The following is a 21,291-nucleotide window of genomic DNA, read 5'->3' as shown; positions in this document are numbered from 1 at the left end:
TGAGAGGAGTTCATCTCTATCAGGTAGAAATTTAATGGTGAATAATAGCGATTTTCAACCGGTTGTGTCACAAGAATTTTTAAAACTTGCTATACATGACTATTTAGTCAGGGGCACTGACCTTTCCCCCCCTCACATTATCAAATTAAAAAAATAACAACAGCCTGGCCGGGCGTGGCTCAGTTGAGCGTCGACTTAGGATCCAGGCGATCAGGGTTCGATTCCCGGTCAGGCAGGGCACATGCCCGGTTGCGGGTTTGATCAATGACTCTCTCCTCACTGATGTCTCTCTCTCTCTCTCTCTCTCCCTCTCCTTTCCTCTCTCAGAAATCAATAAAGATACATTAAAAAAAAAAAAAAAAAAGAATAGCCAACACAATAATAGCCATCCGGGTGTGAATGCCCTCTCTTGAACCATAAATATATAGGTCATATAACAGAGTTGTGTCTTACTGGTCATGTCACATAATAAGGTTGCCTCTGACTGGTTAATTCTTGGTACCAGAAATCCTTATATACAAATATAAGCACCTGATTTTTTTTTAAGTTGCTTTGGAGCAAAAAGGGTATTATCATTATTTTTGTAAATCAATTAAAATTATACCTATTTTATTTGGTCAGATTGGCAAAAAATAAAATATATTTTTTGGTGTGCCATGGAATTTTAATTAGTTTATGTGTGCCATGAGATGAAAAACGTTGAAAATTACTGGCTTATAATAATGCGTGTATAAAAAAAGAGTGGCTCTGACTGGATGGTTTAGTTGACTGGACCTTTGTCCCTACACCAAACGGTTTCCAGTTTGGCCCCAGTTGGGGCAACTACAGGAGGCAACTGATTGATGTTTCTCTCTCACATTGATGGGTTCTCTCTCTCTCCCCCTGCCTCTCTCTCTAAAATCCACAAAAACATATTCTTAGTTGAGGATTAAAAAATAAAAAGAGTCACTTTACGTTGTAACCATCATGGACATACATGTAAAGTCTCCCAAAAAGAAAGCAAAAGACTTTATATAACTACACAACTATGAGTATTATCTTTTGCCCATCTTTCTCTCTATCTCTCCTCTCTCCCTGTCACACACATACACACAAACATATACACACTTATTAGTCTGTATTTGTCCATATATACAATTAAGAGAAGGTAATTGATACCACAGTCCAAAGAGGTAATCTATGAATAATAAATGATTCTGAAGAAAAAAATAACAAATGAAACAGAAGCCAAAATTCCAAAATTGAAGAGAAATATAATTTTGTACTTAATAAAAATAAAGTTTGTTGATTGTGAGTCAACAATAATAACAAGAGACAAATGCTGGATATCACAAGGAGAAAATTTTCAAGCAAGTGTCCTTTCTGGAAGACTAGGAAGGAAGGGTTTCTAATAAAAGAAAATGAAATTGGGCTACCCTCCAGTTTTTCACCAACTTTTACCTCCAGCCAATCAATCTCTACTGAGATTTGTAATAATAAGAGCATGAATCCAAAATCCTAGACCTGAGCAAATTTCACTGAATGTGCAAGGAAAATAAAGATACACAGAGCTGGCCCTGGCCTTTTTGGCTCAGTGGTTGGAGCGTTGGCCCTCAGACTGAATGGTCTCGAGTTCGATTCCTGTCAAGGGCGTGGGCCTTGGTTTTGGGTTCCATCCCGGCCGGGGCACATGCGGGAGGCTGCCCACCAATCAATGTGTCTCTCTCACATGGATGTTTCTCTCTCCTCTCCTCTCCTCTTTCTCTCTCTCTTTCTCTGAAAAGCAGTGGAAAAAATATCCACAGGTGAGAATTTAAAAAAAGATACACAGAGCTCAGTAAGGATACCAATGCCTTATCTAAAACAATGATGAAAACCTGACTCTAAGATTAGTCCAGCTGAACAAGATATTAATCAATAAATGGTGAGAAATGGCTATTATTAAATAATGAACTATTTAGTGATGTCTAGATTGTTATCAAAGACACAGGAATAAATAACATGTTTCATCTAAAAACTAATAATATACAAAGCATATAGTTATAGAAGGACTGAGAAAGTAAAAGAGAAGATAAATTCCTCTTTTTACATCAAAAGGACCAATAGATATGTATACCGTTTATATTGAGAGAGAATATAATTACATGTTTTTGGAATGCACTTTTAAAAGAATTTTCTTTTGTATACTAAAATTTATATTCCAAAATTACAAAACAAATGAAAAGGAACATAAGGAAACAATAATGAATATCTGACAAATATGAATTATTTTAAACTATGAAATTAAGGACGACTAACTGTATAAAATATGGATTATATGAGAGATGTACCTGAAGTAAAACATTGAAAGTAAAGGTACAAACTGATCATTAAAAGGCAACCTAAGGAAGTGGATAAGAGCAGGCTATTCCTATAGAGGAAATGCCAGGTGTCAATTAACATGAAATGATGCTCATTTCCTAGCAGTCATGGAAATGCAAATTTAAACTATAATGGGGCACAAATTGTCATATGTCGGGACTGGTAAAAATCTGAAGGTTGATGACATCTGGTGCTGCCAAGGATGAGACAAAAGAGCTCCCTGATTTGCTGGTAGAAGTGTGAATTGTTTCTAAAATAAATATACAGTTTTCTTCAGCAAATCTCAATTATGGGAACCAACTCTAAAGAAATACAAGCAGTAATATAAAAGGAGGTTATGTAACCTAAATATATACACACACAGACACACTCCTATCTTGACAGTAAGTCCTTACTTAATGTCAGTAATAGGTTTCTGCAACTTCGGAGAAAAGACCTATAATGAAGCCTATTTTATCATAAGCTAATTGATATAAACAGAGTAAGTTCCTAGGGTTTCTCATCAAGGTCATAAAGAAACAATGTTATTTGAGGACCCGCTGTACTACCTTGTCTAAGTAACGTCACCTCTGGGTGGAATGCTACCATTTAAAAGCACTCAGAATCTTAAGAAATCAGTCATTGTGGCTGCAAGGCTAATCAGTGCAACGATTAAGTGACAGCATGTGAATCTGTTGATTCCCTGTCTGTCTATGTGAACAACCGCAGGGAGCAAGTCCTAAAGAAAGTTTAATTGGCAAACTTTGTTTTCAGAGAGATAGGTGTTTGTGTGTAATACACAAACAACATATGATATGATATATATTATAGTATAGATAGTATTAGTATATATAATATAGTATAAATTACATATATATTATATATTATAGTACATATTACACATGCACCCCATATATGTGCATGTGTGTTTGTGTGTATGGATATAAGTAGTGCTACTATAATTATTATAATCAGGGGGAAATATGTATGTATGTGTTTTGAAGATTTTATTTTAATGAGTCTGGTTTATCAGTTTTTCATGAACCATGTTTCTGGGGTTGTATTTAAAAAGCTATCACCATACGCAAGGTCATCTAGGATTTCTCCTATATTACCTTCTAGGAGTCTTATTGTTTTGTGTTTAGATTTAGAACTGTGATCCATTTTAAGTTATTTTTTGTGATGGCAAAAAATTTTTGTAAGGTGTGTGCCTAGATTCATTTTTTTGCATGTGGATATCTAGTTGTTCCTGCACCATTTGTTGAAGGGACTACCTTTGCTTCCTTGTATTGCCTTTGCTCCTTTGTCTAAAGTCACTTGACTCTATTGATGTGTGTTTATTTCCGGGCTTCTCTTCTGCTCTACTATCTGTCTGTTCCTTTGCCCTTATCACGCAGTCTTGATTACTGTAGTTTTATAATAACTCTTGAGTTGGGTAGTGTCAGTCCTCTGACTTGATCTTTCAGTATGGAGTTGTCTACTTAGGATCTTTTGCCTCTCCACGTAAATTTTACAGTCATTTTGCTGATATCCACAAAATAAGGGATTTTTATTGAGGTCGTGATAAATCTCTAGCTCAGTTTGTGAAAACTAACATCTTGACAATGTTGAGCCTTCATACCCACGAGCTTGGAGTATCTCTTCATTTGTTTTGTTCTCCTTTGACCTTTCATCAGGTTTATAGTTTTCCTCATAAAGATCTTGTACATATTTTGTTAGATTTATACCTAAGTATTTCATTTTTGGGGGTGCTACCATAAATTGTGTTGTGCGTTCAAGTTCAATTTCCACTTGCTGGTATACAGGAAAACAATGAATTTTGGTCTACTGACCTGTATACTGCAACCTGGCTATAATCATTTCTTAGTTCCAGGAGGTTTTTAATTTATTTTTTGATTCTTTTGAATTGTGTACATAGTTGATGTCATAAAGTAAAAAAGAATTATTTTATCCCTCCTAATTTGTATACCTTCCATTTCCTTTTCATTTCTTATTGAATCAGCCAGGACTTCCAATACGATGTTGAAAAGCAATGGTGAGAAGGACATCCTTGCCTTATTTTGATCTTAGGAAAGCTTTTAAAGGATACTTTCTCAGGGTACAGAATTCTAGGTTGGTCGTTTTTCCTCTCTCAACACTTTAAACATGTCACCTTGCTCCCTTCTTGCTTGCGTGTGTTCTGAGGAGCAGTTGGTTGTAATTCTTTGTTCCTTTAGAAGTAAGGTCCCACCCCATAGCTTTTTTCGTGAATTTTTCTTAATATTTGATTTCTAAAGTTTGAATATGGTATGCCCAGGCATAGGATTTCGGGCATTTATCCTGCTTTGTGGTCCTTGAGCTTCCTGGTTCTGTAGTTTTGTGTGTAGTATTAATTTGGAGAAAATTCTCAGTCATTGCTTCAAATATTGCTTCTGTTGTTTTTTCTTCTTCTGATATTTCCACTGTGCATTTGTTACACATTTTGTAGGTGTCCACAGCTCCTAGCTATTCTCTTTTGTTTCCCCCACAGTATTTTTCCTTTTTACTTTTCAGTTTTGGAAGCTTCCATTGTCATATCTGAAGCTCAGAGATTCTTTCCTCAGCCATGTCTAGACTAATAAAGAGCCCATTATTCTATTGCAGTGGTTTTTTTCTCTCTCATCTGCAGCATTTCTTTATGATTCTTTCTTAGAATTCCCACCTCTGTGCTTACATTATCTATTTTTCTTGCATGTTTTCTGCTTACCCTGTTAAGGCCTTAGCATGTTGTTCATAGTTTTAAAAACCCCTTGTCTGATCATTCTGACATCTCTGCCATATCTAATTCTGGTTCTGGTAAATGCTCTGTCTCTTTCAATTGTGCTTTTTCCCTTTTAGTATGCCTTGAAATTTTTGTTGAAATGTGGACAGGATTCACTGGGTAAAAAGATGTGTGGTAAATAAGCTTTTAGTAATGGAATGGGAGGTATGGAGAGAAGGGAAGTATTTTATAGTCCGTGAGTACATCTCAGTCTTCTGATCAGTCTGTGCCTCTGGGCTGCACACTTGACCAGTGCTTCTCAGTACTTGCCACCCTTAGGTGAGACAGAATGGTGAGAGGGGGCTAGGTTGGGTATTTTCCTTACCCCAGATAGGTTAGGCTCCGGTTAACTAGTTTCTCCTGAAGGCAGACCTTGTTAAGAACATAATGCTCTGGCATATTTCAAAATGGTTTCTCTCCCCTCCCTCTACCAGGAGCATAAAGGGATTTTTTTCAGATATCCACTGTGAGGAATTCATAGAACCCCTGCAGGTAAAACTCAGAAAAGTGTGCTCCCAGCCCCAAAGACAGGGCCTTCTTAGAGTTTTTAGCTCTCAGACTTGTCCACTCTGAGCTTCCAGCAATTCAACAACTAGAGTTGTGGTTTCCTTACTCCAGCACTGTTCCCCATGGAGGTTTCTGCTCCTGCAAATTGTGATTTTTGTTTCCACATGTCTGTCGCTCCAATATTTGGGGCAGCAGTTTGCCCTGTGACCTCACTTCTCTGAAGGCTATAAGAAGTGTTCCTGATTCTTCAGTCTGTTCAACTTCTTACTTGTTATGATTGAGTGGCAACTCCTGAGCTCCTTACATGACAGACTAGAACCGAAGTCCTCCAAACAACTCTGTTTTCATACTAATATTTCCTTGGCTTATATAGTATTTAAGTGAAATATATACATAGGCATGACTTAGTGTTAAGAAATTGACTAAGTAAATATGCAGCTCAAATCATGAGTGTAAAAACAGATGAGTATATTAAAAACTAGACTACTAGCTGAGAGTATTCAGTGTGTGTAGGCATTAGTTAAGTCAAGATGTTTTTTTGTGGGCATTAGTTAAGTCAAGATGTTTTTAAAGAAGAAAGAGAATTGACCAACCAAGCAAGCTAGTTAAATGGAGATAAATTAAGAAAACTTATACATACGTTCAGCCACAATAATTTAATTTATTGTAGCATCCCTTCAAAAAATAGCTGTGAAATCAAAAAGGAAACACTATGCATTGATACTACCAAAATAAAAGAACGAATGAATGAACATAGAAATTATCAAATTAATACATAAGGGAAATGAAGAATTTAGATCCTAAATTAATTATCCACAAAAGCAGTAGAAAATGTAAAAAAAAAAAAATTCTTAACACTAAGAAACCAAATTTAAAAAGAGCTAAAAATAATAAAATATCAGATGAAAGATAGAAAAAAGTGAGAGAGAGTTCTCTAGGTTTCAGAGGGAATGGAGAATAAAATAAAAGCCCAAAATGAGCACCCATTAGAACAGGAAGACATGACAGAGAAACACAAAATAAAACAAAATTTTTTAAAAATCAAAGGCAAATAACTATATAAAAGGAAAAGTGAAATAACAAATCCATTGTATACATAATTATTATTTCTGAAGAAGAGACTGTTACAATAGGAAAAAAATCAAAGATAGACAGCAAAAGAAGATGTATTTTGAACAACTGATAGGACAGTGCATTGTAGGAACAGCTGATAGACTGTTTTACACTGGAAGATACCTGAGTCCAGAGCCAATGTGACCTTGGCTATTCCCTTGTGATTTTCCATATTCATAATAGATATGAAAAATCTTCAAATATGTCAAGGTGACTCTAAGAAACTATTATTAGTAAAGTAAACTTACGTACTTGTTACATCAAAAAATGGATAGAGAAGCTCTTTCCAACTCCACGATTCTATAAATCTTAGCCTGTGTCATTCTTCTGATAAGGTTTCAATGAAAACACTTTCAGGAGGCAAATGTAACTGTACAGTTTTACACTTTTGTTTAACATATTCATAAAATGTACTAATGTCATCTAGTCAGTAATAATTGTGACTTCTGTGGAAGTCAACCTTTCCGGGGAATAGTAACATTTTTATATACTGGAGCAAACACTTGCAAACAAATCAATTGGTACATTTACCGTTCTGTACCTGCCCCAAATGAGTTTATAAAATACCAGGAGCAGTGGCTTAACCAGTATGACTTTTCAAATATTCATGTATCGTGCAGTTTGTTAAAATGCCCCAAGAAATTGGTACTAATTCTATGACATATTTTCATGCAATATTTTTGATAAATTGGAGAATATTAGAGATCAGCTGCACTTTGTCTATTTTCTTTCTTAGAAGGATGGCATAGCAAAAAAAAAAAAAATGAATGCATGCCTTATCAAAGAGAAATGTATGTGTGATTCTTTGATTTACTCTCTTTCTTGGGGTAAATGGAAGGCTATAATGAAATGAATTAACAGACAAATATTAATTCTCCACTACATTTCAGGAATGTGTATAAGGGCAGCCTGGGGTTAGTTATAAAGAATATATGTGTTTGTGCTAGAGATGTCCGCAGTAGGCGGGTGGTTGGCACTAACAAATCTGCTTACAAAAACACACTTTTCCAAAGATAAAAAAAAGTGATATAAAAATGTCCAATGCATACAGCATCACCCTTTATATCAAAGGGCGTAAGAACTAGGTCTGTGGTTTTTTGGGTTTTTTTTAATCTTCACCTGAGGATATTTTTCCCATTGCTTTTCAGAGAGTAGAAGGGAGAGAGAGAAGGAGAGAGAGAGAAACACCGATGATGTGAGAGAGACAGATCAATCGGTTGCCTCCTGCACATACCCTGACTGGGGCTGGGATCAGCCCACAGCCCTGGTACATGCTCTTGACCGGAACTGAACTTGGGACCCTTCAGTCTACAGGCCAACGCTCTAACCACTGAGCACAGCTGGCCAAGGCTGGGAATGTTTTTTAATCTTTGATTCCCCGATAGACTTGGGAGAGGACCTTGCCCATTGGCCCGTTGTAAGCATCGAATGGTTAAGTGAATGATTACATGTTCAGACACTAATTTCTGAAGGCAAAGCAGAGAGTATATTTATTTAGGGTCAGGATGAACCCAGAAACCATCTATGCTTTTCACAGGTGACAAGAGTCATGCACTTTCCGAGACACAGACAACGATTAGAAGCCCATGACAAAAACCCTGCCCTACTCCGCTTGTTACCCTGTGTTTTGTGTGACATCACACAGGCTAAGACTGCTCGAAGTCCTGGAAGCTCTGATCATGGCCTGCGTTTGCCAGCCAGACCTAGTCCAACCCGGTGCACCAGAGAACCTGAGTCCTTAGGAAATTCTTCCTAATGTGTCCCCTGAGTTCTTGATTCAGGCAGTCCCCACCTAGGAGGACCTCATTCCTTAGAAAGGAAATATGCGGATGTACCAGTTGGCCTTCCCACTCCCACAGTACAACCCACACACATCGTTTCTTAGCAAATGTCTCCCTCAAACATCCAGGACACACTGGCCTGTAAAAAGTGCTGCAGAATTACTTTCCTTTTACCCTCACTACTCTCAAGAGGTTTTCCTTTCATTCTAATGAAAATTCTCTTCGTTACTGTTTGAGAGTGGCAGGAAATTGGACCAGATAGCCTTTTTTTAAATGCATTTCAACTTCAAGATCTCAAAATTTATAATATTTCTTGTATATAGTATAACTTCTAAAATAGGTACTTTTATTTCCCCGAATGAACCAGATTCCTTCAATGATTTCTGGGGTTAAACTATGGAGCCGGGAGGGAGCTCTGAGTCTGTGAGGCTTGTTTTTAATTCTTTAGCCATAGAAAACGATATTCTTCATGCCTAGTCAGCTAAGCCAAGCTAAAGGTATTTTCCTTAAAATGTACATATAACTACCACGTATTATAACATTGTTATTTTTATAATTACTCCATATTAGAGAAGTCCTCAGTTTAATCATTTAATTTTATATTATTTATTACAGGACAGGATAATAGAAAATGATAGCAATTGCCTGAATAATGAACATAACTTTTTTAAAAAGCACTCATGTGATGATGATAAGGTAATGATAATTATTTGGAGTTTATATGTCCTTCGAGCTTGATTTCATAGAAGCTTATATTTTTTTGTATCTCCGTTAGATAATTATATTGATTATATTAATAACATATTCGTTTGATTCTAAGCAGACAGTTTCCACTGATCTATTAAATCATACTGTGTTCTTCTTTTATACTTTTACTTTACAAATAGCCCTGGGCATATTTGATAAATATATATTTTTTAATTTAGCATTTCATTTTTCACTTATAAAATGCTAGAAGCACTGCTGAGTTCAAAGACATCGTTTTTGAAATCTTTATGTAGGAAAATGCTTGTTAGAGTGATTGCTTACACACACATAAACATAAGTTATGGGCATAATTTAGTTGTAAGCATTTAGGAATTTTTTCTTTCAATATTTGCTAATCTTCACAACTCTACCACTTCTAGTTGGTGTAATAATGTAATTTATAAAACTTTCAACGTTTGTGTGATTTCTTTGCACAAAAACCAGTATGGTATTCAAAGACCTTTTTAAAACACATAGTAGCTGAGTTAACCTCATGACATCTCATAGCATATATTCATAAATCCTTTTTTAAAAAATTCTATAATTACAGTAAATGTCTGAAAAACTTGTTTTAGATGAATACAACCCTATATTTTCCTATTACCAGCTATCCATCCATAGCTCAAAAGATTCAAGATAGTAACAGTAAGAAAAACCACACATACCTTTTATTATTGTTGCTTCCAGAAGACCTCTCTTTTGGTTATTTTGCTTACAATTAAGTAAACTTGTTATGTTCACCCACACGTGGTAGGAACTCACATATATAACAGGGAAAGAGAATTTAAAAAGCTAGCTAATCATTAAACCAAGTTGCAGGCCCTTCAGGCTGTCGGTTGGGGCTCCAGAGTTTCCGTCTAGTTGCTTGTCAGTCATGTGATTAACTGGAATAGAAGCCGGGTGGAGGCTGGGCATTATTCAGCAATAGGGCTCTGGCTTTAGGATCCTTAAGAAAGCTTTCCATTTCTTAATATTTTATGTGAACCACAGCCCTTCTGATTTTTTCTTTTCTGTAATAGGAAGCTCCGTTTTTAAAAGCTGCTGCTCGCAAGTTGAAGCAATTTCTTAAAATGAATATCACTGAGGAATTCAAGCTCCCCTTATCAATAGTTTCACAGGGCACATTAAAACTGTTGAACTGCACCAGGAAGGTAAGCTGAGGACTGTTTACTTTGAACAAAAATATAAACTACTCCCGTGATAGGATATTATCATTCTCTAATGATCCATTATCATAGAATTCTAGCTGCTTATTTTAACTTAAAGTTGAAAGACATTCACTTAACTCCAGAAGAGGAAAATATCAACTTCAGTGCCTATTCATTTCTTGCTAGGGCCAATCAAAAGTTATTAAAAAGGAAGTAAAAACATATGTGAACTTCATTGCTACAATAACTTTCAAGGAACCTAGTGTGAGAAATTGGGTGGGGAAAGGTAAATTTTTGTCTCTAAAACCTATTAATAATTTTAATCCATATGTGTATAAATTTATGAAAAATCATAGCCAATAAAACAGGTAAAATGTACTTAACACATGTCTTTCTACATTAACACTGGATATATATATAATCTATATATATTATATATATAATCTCCATATATATGTGTGTGTGTTTATATATGCGTGTATGTATATATATATATATGTGTGTGTGTATATAAAATCTCCAACAATTTTCTATTTCTTTGCTTCAATAATTTAGATAAGTATAGGGCTAATCTTTCCCTACATCTCTGCTGATGGTTGTTAATCAATAAAACAGAATTTGGAAGACATTATCTTGAATCAGACAACAGTTTCTTCATCTACAAAATGGAAGAAAACATAGTATGTACATTATAGCCTATTAAAAGCTTAAATGGCGTAATTCACGTAAAGTGCTTAGGATCAAAAAGTTTCAATAGATGTTATATTGTTATTATCACTATTCCCCCCCCCTTCAGGAATTTTACCAGCTGTCACACAAAGCCAAAAGGTTTCTTATTATTTTTTTAAAGAAAATTTTAAAATTTTATGATAGAAAAAGGGTTGTGTGTTATTTTTTAATACCAGTAGGTGCCCCCAGAAAGGGAAATGGTAAGACTGCTTTTGAGCCCTACTGACAGTGATGATGAAGATGATATCAGCTGAACCAGTTCACTTACCACCTTACCTACACGATGCAAGCCAGTCTCCCCTGGCATCCTGGGTTTGCCAAGCTTATTTCCCATTTTGTTCCCTTATTTATGTTAGTGTTTATGTGGGATTTCTACTGTTCTCTTTTCTATAAATGTGATCTGTCCTGTTCTTTACATCCTTCAAGGCCACGCTCAAGATTCATGAAGACTTTCTAGTCTAACCTACCAGCTCTTAATCATTACTCATAGTGATTCCAAATTCCTGCCTAATGCAAGAATGGCCAGCAGGTTCCTTGGTGCTTACACATCCAGTTGCTTAGTAGTGACTGTTGGAAACACTGTGCTGAGTATAAGCCTCAGGTCAGGGCTCAACTGAAAAACTGCAAACAAACTAGCGATATCACCTCTTGACCTTCGAAGGTTAAGGGTTTTGGGTATGCTATATACGTGCAGTTCCTCCTCTCATGTGTTGATCTCTGAATGGATCACCATGTTCCAAAATCAGCTGTCAAGAAGGAAAACACAAGTGATTTATTCTTGAAATGAAATAAAATTATGTCACAAAACTAACTGACCTGATACAGCCCACCTTTTTCTTAAAGTGATAAGGTAAGGCGTTAAAGACCATCAGCTACACTGACTTTTCTTCGTGAGTCAGGCCTGCTATGGGCATTTACTGTTGTTTATTTCATTTTGCTTCGGATGGGCAAAGCGTAAGAAGATATACGGTCAGGATTTCACAGTTTAGTGATACTTTTATTTTCATGCTGATTAAAATTCTAGTTTTGCCTCTGTTACTGTACCCTTCTATATTAGGTTTTCATGCCTCACAGCCATTAACACAGTGCTGGGCATACCTACAAAATCCAGGTATTCAGAAGACTAACCTCTCCTGCTTCTTTCTGTTCCCTCGTACAGGCATACCTTGGAGATATTGCGAGTTCCCTTCCAGACCACCCCAATTAAGCGAATGTCGCAATAAAGCGAGCCACACCATTCTTTTTGGTTATCTAGTGCACATCCCAGAGTTACGTTCACACTACACTGTAGCCTACTAAGTGAGCGATAACATTATGAGTAAAAAAATGTACATACCTTAATTTAAAAAGATTTTAGCGCTAAAAAAATGCTGACCATCACCTGAGCCTTTGTGAGTGGTCATCTTTCTGTGGGTGGAGGGTCTTGCCTTGATGTTGATGGCTGCTGACCGATCAGCGGTGGCTGCTGCAGGTTGGAGAGGCCATGGCAATTTCTCAAAATAAGACAACAGTGAAGTCTGTCACATCGATTGGCTCTTCCTTTCACAGATGACTCATCTGGCGCATGTGATGTTTGATAGCATTTTACCCACGGTAGAGCTTCTTACAAAATTGGAGTCAGTCTTCTCAAATCATGCCGGTGCTTTATCAACTAAGTTTATGTAATATGCTAAATGCTTTGTTGTCATTTCAGCTCTTCACAGCATCTCCACCAGGAGTAGATTCCATTATTTATCCATATGAAGCAACTCCTCCCCCATTAAGGTTTTATCATGAGATTATAGCAATTCAGTCACATCTCGAGGCTCCACTTCTAATCCTAGTTCTCTTGCCATTTCTGCGCATCTGCAGTTACTTCCTCCATTGAAGTCTTGAACACCGAAAATCATCCATGAGGGTTAGAAACAACTTCTTCCAGACTCCTGTTAATGTTGATAGTTTGACCTCTTCCCACGAATAACAAAGATTTTTATTGCCATCTGGAATGGCAAATCCTTTCCAGGTTTTCAAATTATTTTGCCCAGATCCATCAGAGGAATCACTGTATACGGCAGCTGTTGCCTTTTGACATGTATTTCTTAAATAATAAGACTTGCAAGTTGAAATTACTCCATTTTCCATGGACTGCAGCATGGATGTTGTGTTAACAGGCATGAAAACAACATTAATCATGTTGTCTAGCTCCACTGGAGCTCTTGGGTGACCAGGTGCGTTGTCAACGAGCAGTGATATTTCAGAAGGAATCTTTTTTTTTTTTTTCCTGCGCAGTCTTAACAATGGGCTTAAAATATTCAGCAAACCATGTTGTAAACAGGTGTGCTACCATCCGGGCTTTGTTGTCCATTTATAGGGCACAGGAAGAGTAGGCTGAACATAATTCTTAAGGGCGCTAGGAGTTTCAGGATGGAAATTGAGCATTGGCTTCAACATAGTCACCAGCTGCATTAACTCTAACAAGAGCTCCAGCCTGTCTTGGAAGCTCTGAAGCCAGGCATTGACTTCTCTCTAGCTGTGAAAGTCCTACATGGCGCCTTCTTCCAGTGTGAGGCTGTCTCACCAAATTGAAAATCTGTTGTTTGGTGCAGCCGCCTTCGTTAATTATCTGAGCTAGACTGTCTGGGTAACAGTGCAGCTTCTGCGTCAGCACTGGCTGCTTCACCTTGCACTCTTGTGTCGTGGAGATGGCTTCTTTCTTTAAACCTCATGAGACAGCCTCTGCTGGCTTCAAACTTTTCTTCTGCAGCCCCCTCACCTCTCTGAACCTTCACAGAATTAAAGACAGTTAGGGCCTTGCTCTGGCTTAGGCTTTGGCTTAAGGGAATTCTGTGGCTGCTTCGATCTTCTCTCCAGACCGTTTCTGCCTATCAGCAATAAGGCTGTTTTGCTTTCTTAGCACTCGTGTGTTCACTGGAGTAGCATTTTTCATTTCCTTTGAGGCTGTTTCTATTGCTTTCACAGCTTGGCTAACTTCACTGCAAGAGGCCTACCCTTCAGCCTGTCCTGTCTTCCCGCGTGCCTTCATGACTCACGGAGCTTACTCGTTTCTACTTTTTGACTTAAAGTGAGAGGTGTGCAACTCTTCCTTTCACTTGAACACTTAGAGGCCGTTGGAGGGTTATTAATTGGCCTAAATCAGTATAATTGTGTCTCAGGGAATGGGGAGGACCAAGGAAAGGGAGTGAGACACATTTATCTGTCAAATTTACTATCTTTTATGGGTACAGTTCATGGTTCCCCCATAACAACTGCAATAACAACATCAAAGATCAGTGATCACAGATCATCATAACAAATATAATAATAATGGAAAAGTTTGAAATATTGAGAGAATTACCAAAATGTGACACGGAGGTACAGAGCCAAGTAATGTTGCAAAAATGGTGCCAGTAGGCTTGCTCAGTGCAGGGTTGCCACAACCTTCAATTTGTAGGCACAATAAAGCGAAGCGCAATACAACAAGGTATGCCTGTATTCTATTTCTAAATGAAATTAGTATTCTGCCATACTAACAACACATAATTTAAAGTAGATTCTCAAAAATATCAGATGATCTGAGTATAATATATGAAAATTAGCAATTACATTAATGGGAGAAGCGATAAAGAATTAATATTCAATGTTGTAAATGTAACTTTGTTTTTAAGGATAAAGAAAAAAAACAACTTTCCCTGGGTGAAGCCCAGCCCACTAGGACTTTGGTAAGAATAATTGTACAATTTTTTTTTTATCAGTTTTTACTTAATTCCTTAATGTTTCTCTTTGAATTTTCTTTTTTATGGTTGGTTTTAAAAATATTCATTATAATGTTAATAAAAGTAGCAAGAAGGTACTTCTTAGAAATTGGATCCCTTTAAACTGTTTTTTAAATAACCACTATTTTAAAATAAAAGTAGCTAGGGGAAATATCACATCATTGATTTTTCGAAAAGCAACAAAATCGAAACATCACTAGGTAATAGGCAAAAGGAAAGAACAAACGATATAGGAGAAAATAAACTAGAAAACAAGCATATGAAGAAAAAAAGCCATCCTTCTTCGTTAGTAAAGAAATACAAATTAAAAATGAGAACACATTTTATACCTATTTTATTAGTATACAGTATACTATATATGCTATATATGTATGTGAATATTCTATATCTTATTTATATTAAATATTTATACTAGTAAATATTATTGCAGAATGTTATATAGCAATATAAATATAAATATGAATGAAGAACTCAGGATAATTAAATTTGATTAAACAGTAAAATGATATCAGTATTAACTAGGAAAGCACATGTGCAAATGGACACACCTGGTTCATAAGAGTGACAGGTTCTCCTTTCATATCTCCATTATTATTATAATGTCATTTGAGCAATAGATACATGGGAACGTGAAAATTCCTCGCCCCTCTTAGAGAAGGGGGCAGCTTGCCCACCCTGGGCCTCAGGAAGCCTAGGAATCCACTTGAAGTGGCAGAATTGAAATGAATGCCCGAGCGGTGTAGACACACGGAGGGCTTCTGGCTGAGAACATGCGGGTGCTGGGCACACAGTGCAATACACAGATCACATGTTATAGAGACGCACACTTGAAACCTACATAATCTTATTAACCAGTGTCACCCTAATAAGTTTAATTTTTAAAAAAATGAAAGGACATGAGAACAACAACAACAACAAAATTGGAAAGAAAGATATAGAAAGCAGATAATATCTGTGTTCCCAGGATAACAGAAATAAAATAAATCATGGTCCTTCATTTTTGTCTTTTTTGAGTATGTTCACTCTTGGTCTCTGAGGAAAAGTCATGAAATTTTCAAGTCTGTGTATTTCACATCTGCTTGGTCACATAAACCTCCATATGTACTTCTTACTATGTCCTGGGACCCTCATTAAAACATCTGTGAGAAATTCTCCTTCATATTTATTGATATCTGTTGCCTAATCTTTTAAATGGATTATTTCAGGGTTCTGGGTTAATGTTCCTAAATATACACTTAAAAGAGATCCGAATCTGTGACTTAACTACAAATAGGACAGCCGAGCTTAAGACCCGGTCACTATACTTACTTGACATGTGACCGTGGCGGCTCATTCACCCTCTTTGCAGCCGTTTCCTCATCAGTGAAAAGGCAAAATCAGCAATTTCAGAGATAGGTAGATAAAATGAAATAATGTATGTGGAGCACTGGACACATCTCACCTAGAAAACACCCAATAATTGGTTGTTACCCCAGTGAAGGTCCCCTGCCCTGTCCCAAGCCCACTTCCCAGGGGCTCACAGGAGTCTCTCAGCTGAGTCCAGGCAAAGCTGCTCCCCGCATGTCCCTTCCATGTGAGGCACCTCTCCCCGCTCTCTGTAGGCTGCATGGGGAACTTTTTAGGGTTTCCATCCGCAAATGAAAATTAGCTCACGAGGCAGGTGCATACCAGACTGTTGGGGTGGACTGCAGGGCACAAGCTCAATCAGGGAGATCCTTAATTATCTTCTTTGCCAACACACTTTACCTATTTTCAGTGTTAACTCTTCCTTCCACAAAAATACATTTTTTCCATATTAAAAAACTTGAGTAGTTTACAGATATCTTTCTCACAAAAGTTTAAACAGCATTCTTGTCCCACTGTTGCAGCCACCTGACATAGCTCTTTAATGAATTCTAAACCTTAAACCACAACCACCTTGAATTTCCTATATATTGTCACAACTAGAGTTAGAAATCATAGTTTAAAAACCTCACACAAGATTCTCCTTTTCCGTGACACGTACTTTTCAGTAGAACCTAAGATGATGGGAATTAAAGACTGAATATTTGAAAGCATGTATTTTTATAAAAATGTGAACTTAAAACCTTTTTTCTGTATTTCTGTAGGAAGAGAAAAAATCTTCAAAGGAACAGAAAAAACAAGATGAAATGTGTTTCCTAAAGATACTACTACAGAAGATAAAAACTTGTTGGAATAAAATTTTGAGTGGCACTAAAGAACATTGAAAAATATGGCGTGGCAATATAAAAACGTGAACTTTAGTTGCATCCCTCAAGAATCGATCTGCTTGTGCAATTTTTCGGGGTAGAATGCCTCCTGGAAGTTACTGAACGCATCCTGGTAAAAATGGGTTAAAACCTTATTAACTTTTCATACCTTATTACCAAGAATGTACACAAGGCCAGTGATAGGACTATTAGCGTGTTCTGCATGAACGCTCATTTCACAGAGCAATTGAGAAATACACACTGTGGTACTAGAAGGACACAAACAATGGAAACTGAATGCTGCAATCAGTGAACTGTTCCATACGTATGTGGACATATATCAGCTGCTGTTAATTTTGGGCTGATTTTTTGTAAGACAATCCATGTAAGGTATTAGCTGCAATCAATAATACTTTTTTAGACCTGTAAAAAAATTTCAGAAGACATGTAAAATCTGTGACGTATATAAAGGTTACAAGGATTAAAAATGAACATAGCTTTATTACCAAAATAATTTTATGGCCTGCTATGCACCAGTATACTGCAACCAGTGTGGAAACTGTCGTCTTCGGGCTGGAAATGTTTCAGAGTTGACAGTGAGACATGGATAACGCCCAGGCAAACAAGAGTCATGTATCTTAAAGCAGAAACAGAAAGGAGTCCAAGATGCTGAAGAGCGGTATCAAGTGGTAATTAAACATGAATGTGCAGCACAGTGCCTCCAATAGATGGCATAGCAAATGTTTTAACACGAAAATAAAGAATAATTTCACAAAATAGAAAGTCACCTGTTCTAAGGATGCTAAGTCATAGTGCTGAGTTTCTTCTGTCATTTATGTGTAATAAAACTTGTCTAAATGAGTTTGCAATTTGGGAAGTATATTTTTCAGAGAATAATATATATATATTTGCCTTTTAATTAATGGACTGTATATTTAATTTTGACACTATATCTGTATATAAAAATATTTTCATACAGTATTACAAACAAATTTCTTACTTTGGATAACATTTCTCCTTTGATAATAAATGGCCTATGTAATAACACTGTCAGATTCCCTTAATCTCAACAGGATATTTTTTCCAGTTTTATGGGGAAATAATTGACATGCATCACTGTATAAGTTCAAGGCATAGCCCATGATGGTTTGATTTACATGCATTGTGAAATTATTAACACAATAGGCTCAGCTAACATCCATCTTCTCATGTAATGAAAAGAAAGAAAAAAGGAAAACTGTTTTCTCTTTGCAATGAGAACTTCCAGGATTTTCTGTTACCAATTCTCCTATGTAGCATACAGGAGTGTTGGCTATAGTCAGCCTGTTGTACATTACACCCCTGGTACTTATTTATCATATAACTGGGAGGCTGCACCTTTCGACCTGCTGCCTGCAGTCCCCCCCCCCCATCCCCTATCCTCTGCATCTGGTAACCAGTCTGGTGTCTTTTTCTATGAGCTTTTGTTTTTAGATTCCGCACAGGAGATCATACAGTATTTGTCTTTGTCTGACTTATTTCACTTAACATAATGCCTTCAAATTCCATCCATGTCACAAATGGGAAGATTGCCTCCTTTTTTATGCCTGAATAATATAATTATTTATATATATAAATAATAAAATTTTATATATATGTGTATATATGTAATATAATCACAACTTCACTTATTCATCATTGGACACTTAGTGTTTTTCCATGCCTTGGCTATTGTGAATGCTGCTGCTATGAATTGTGGACGTGCATGTATCTCTTCAAGTTAGGTGGGGTTTTTTTTCTTTGGATATAGTCCTAGAAGTGGAATTTCTGGATCATATGGTAGTTCCGATTTTAATTTTTTAAGCTACTCCATACTGTTTTTCATAGTGGCTGAACCAAATTACAGCGCCACCAACTGCACGTGGTACCTTTCCTCCACGTCCTGGCCAGTGTCTGTTCCCTCTTGTCCTTTGGATGATGGCTGTTCTAACAGGCATGAGGTGGTATCTCATTGTGGTTCCAATTTGCTCCCTAATGACCAGTGAGCCAACAGGAATTTTTAAGACAAGATTTTAATATTTCCCCACTATCTGACCTCTTTCACGGAACATATACCCTTTCATACCTTATTACCAAGAAAGTACACGAGGCCAGTGATAGGACTATTAGGGGGTTCTGCATGAATGTCTTCCCATACTTCAGATTATTCTCTCGGGACTACATCTCATAAATAAAGTTACTGGGCTATGAGGCATGAATCTTTTAAAAGCTTTTATATTAAAGTAAATGTAGTCAACTTTAAAAAAAAAGTCTTTTCAATTTATATTTCCATTGTCAGTAGATGAAGTCTCTCCTCTTCCTGCCCGGTGGCAGTTTTCAGCTTTAAGATTGCTGATCTCATGAGTAAAATCAGCACTTCACTGGGGAGTAACCCAGCGCTCCTGGCGACCCCCTAGCTTCCCAGCCTTTCTGTCGCAAATTCAAAACAGGACAGACTCCGAGGGGCTCAGGACAGCGGAGCGGCCTTTCGCAGCTGGGAGGGGCCCAGGGCGCGCACCCTTCCACCGCCAGGGCCTTTAAGAAAAATCGAAAGCGGGGTGGTCGGCTGCATAACTCGTGGTAAGAAAGGCTGCGTTTCCAACATTTCTGTAGCATTTTTGTTGGTACTTTTACAATATAAAAAAGTTCTATTAAAATAAGTCCTTTTTGTCCTAAGTTGTAGTCATCTGCTTACACAGCGGCTCCTCCAAATAAATCAGATCACCTTTAGTGCAGAAACTTAAATCACGTCTTATTTCTCTTGGTTCTTGACACTTCATAGAATGAAGATGTATAAAGCATATTTTAAATGTTTATAAAGCGCTACGCTTTGGGCATGTTACATGGGTTAGTCTAACTGCTTTATTTAACTCCTATTTAAATACATTCCATTTTCACATGTTAATGATGTTAGGCCAGATGACTAAAAAAAAGCCTTATCTTAAAGGAAATTATAACTGTTGTACAACTAAGATAAAACATTAAATAGAACAGGGAGTATTTGGTAGCGTGCATGAGTAATATGTCAGAGGTGTATTAAGTGCTAACAAAATGAGAGGTAAATATTAAGTATTTCTATCAATTATAAGCACACTGGTGATGAGCTAGACTAGGTGTCTAAGAAATCAACATATGGATTATTAAATAAAAACAAACCAGAAAACTACCTCTTACAAATCTCTGTAATTTCATGTTCTTTCCCCACCCCCAAAATTTCATACTTATATTGCTGAGAGGCCTTTAAAATAATTGAGGGCTGGTAATCTTATCCTAGAACACCCCTAGTGGCAAAAAAAGCAATTCACATATAGTTTTACAGCCAAGCAAAACTGGATGTAATCAATGAGTATCCTGACAGTAACACTTAACTGAAAACATTTAAAAATATATATATATCTTTATTGATTGCAGAGAGAGGAAAGGCAAGGGAGAGAGAGAGAAACACCAATGTGAGGGAGACACACTGATTAGTTGCCTCCCACAGGTGCCTGGGCTGGGGATCGAGCCAGAACCAAGGCACATGCCTTTGGCTGGAATTGAACCTGGGACCCTTCAGCCTGCAGGCTGACGCTCTAACCACTGAGCAACTGGTTAGGGCAAAAATCTGTCCTTTTGAAGTCAGTTACTGCAACTGCTTGTCAGCTCAGTGAGGAGAGCCATGGCTGCCAGGCCGCCTGCAGACCTGACTGAGAACCAGCAGTGACTCACGATCCTCAGGAGACTGTTTTTTTGTTTGTTTGTTTTTTAAATATATTTATTGATTTCAGAGAGAGGAAAGGAGAGGGAGAGAGAAACATCAATGATGAGAGAGTCATTGATCGGCTGCCTCCTGCACGCCCTGACTGGGGATGGAGCCTCCAACCCGGGCATGTGCCCCGACCGGGAATTGAACCCTGATCACCCGGATCCTAGGTCAAGGCGCAACCACTGAGCCACACCCGGCCAGGCAACTGAAAACATTTTCAATGAGACTACAAATGTGTGTGGCTATCATTAACTGTTTTAATGATTCCCTGCTGCTCTGTTCAATAAGTCAGTTGGAAAAATCAACCTGTCTTCTTAGTACTAAAAATACACTCACCGTGTAAAATACCTCCACCTGCAATGCAAATAGACATTTCTGCTCTTTGTAGCTGCACACCTCTAGTGTTTTTTCATTCCCTGAGCTTCTGCTCATGGTCGCAGTGC

General features: G+C 37.2%; 1 protein-coding gene and 1 long non-coding RNA gene across 3 annotated transcripts in view; one reads left to right on the top strand and one right to left on the bottom strand.

Moving 5' to 3' along the window:
* LOC308547120 overlaps positions 1 to 9,985 on the bottom strand; it is a 65,573-nt gene extending 55,588 nt beyond the window's left edge. The window contains exon 1 of the long non-coding RNA XR_013997449.1: positions 9,912 to 9,985. This is a non-coding gene — a long non-coding RNA (uncharacterized lncRNA). The remainder of the gene's footprint in view (positions 1 to 9,911) is intronic.
* The window catches only part of IL7 (interleukin 7), a 42,471-nt gene extending 24,170 nt beyond the window's left edge, over positions 1 to 18,301 (top strand). Inside the window, exons 3-6 of one of the 2 annotated variants that reach the window (XM_081116885.1) lie at positions 9,115 to 9,195; positions 10,266 to 10,397; positions 14,768 to 14,821; positions 16,984 to 18,301. In XM_081116885.1, the coding sequence (XP_080973011.1) occupies positions 9,115 to 9,195; positions 10,266 to 10,397; positions 14,768 to 14,821; positions 16,984 to 17,103 (387 nt within the window). In that variant the 3' untranslated portion in view covers positions 17,104 to 18,301. The remainder of the gene's footprint in view (positions 1 to 9,114; positions 9,196 to 10,265; positions 10,398 to 14,767; positions 14,822 to 16,983) is intronic. The other variant, XM_081116886.1, reaches the window with a different exon arrangement.
* The last annotated feature ends 2,990 nt before the right edge of the window (positions 18,302 to 21,291 follow it).

This window comes from Miniopterus schreibersii (assembly GCF_964146895.1).
Source record: "Miniopterus schreibersii genome assembly, chromosome: 17".
NCBI classification, from domain to species: domain Eukaryota; kingdom Metazoa; phylum Chordata; class Mammalia; order Chiroptera; family Miniopteridae; genus Miniopterus; species Miniopterus schreibersii.
The sequence above is the reverse complement of the archived record's forward strand: the minus strand, read 5'-3'. Positions and strand labels throughout refer to the sequence as shown.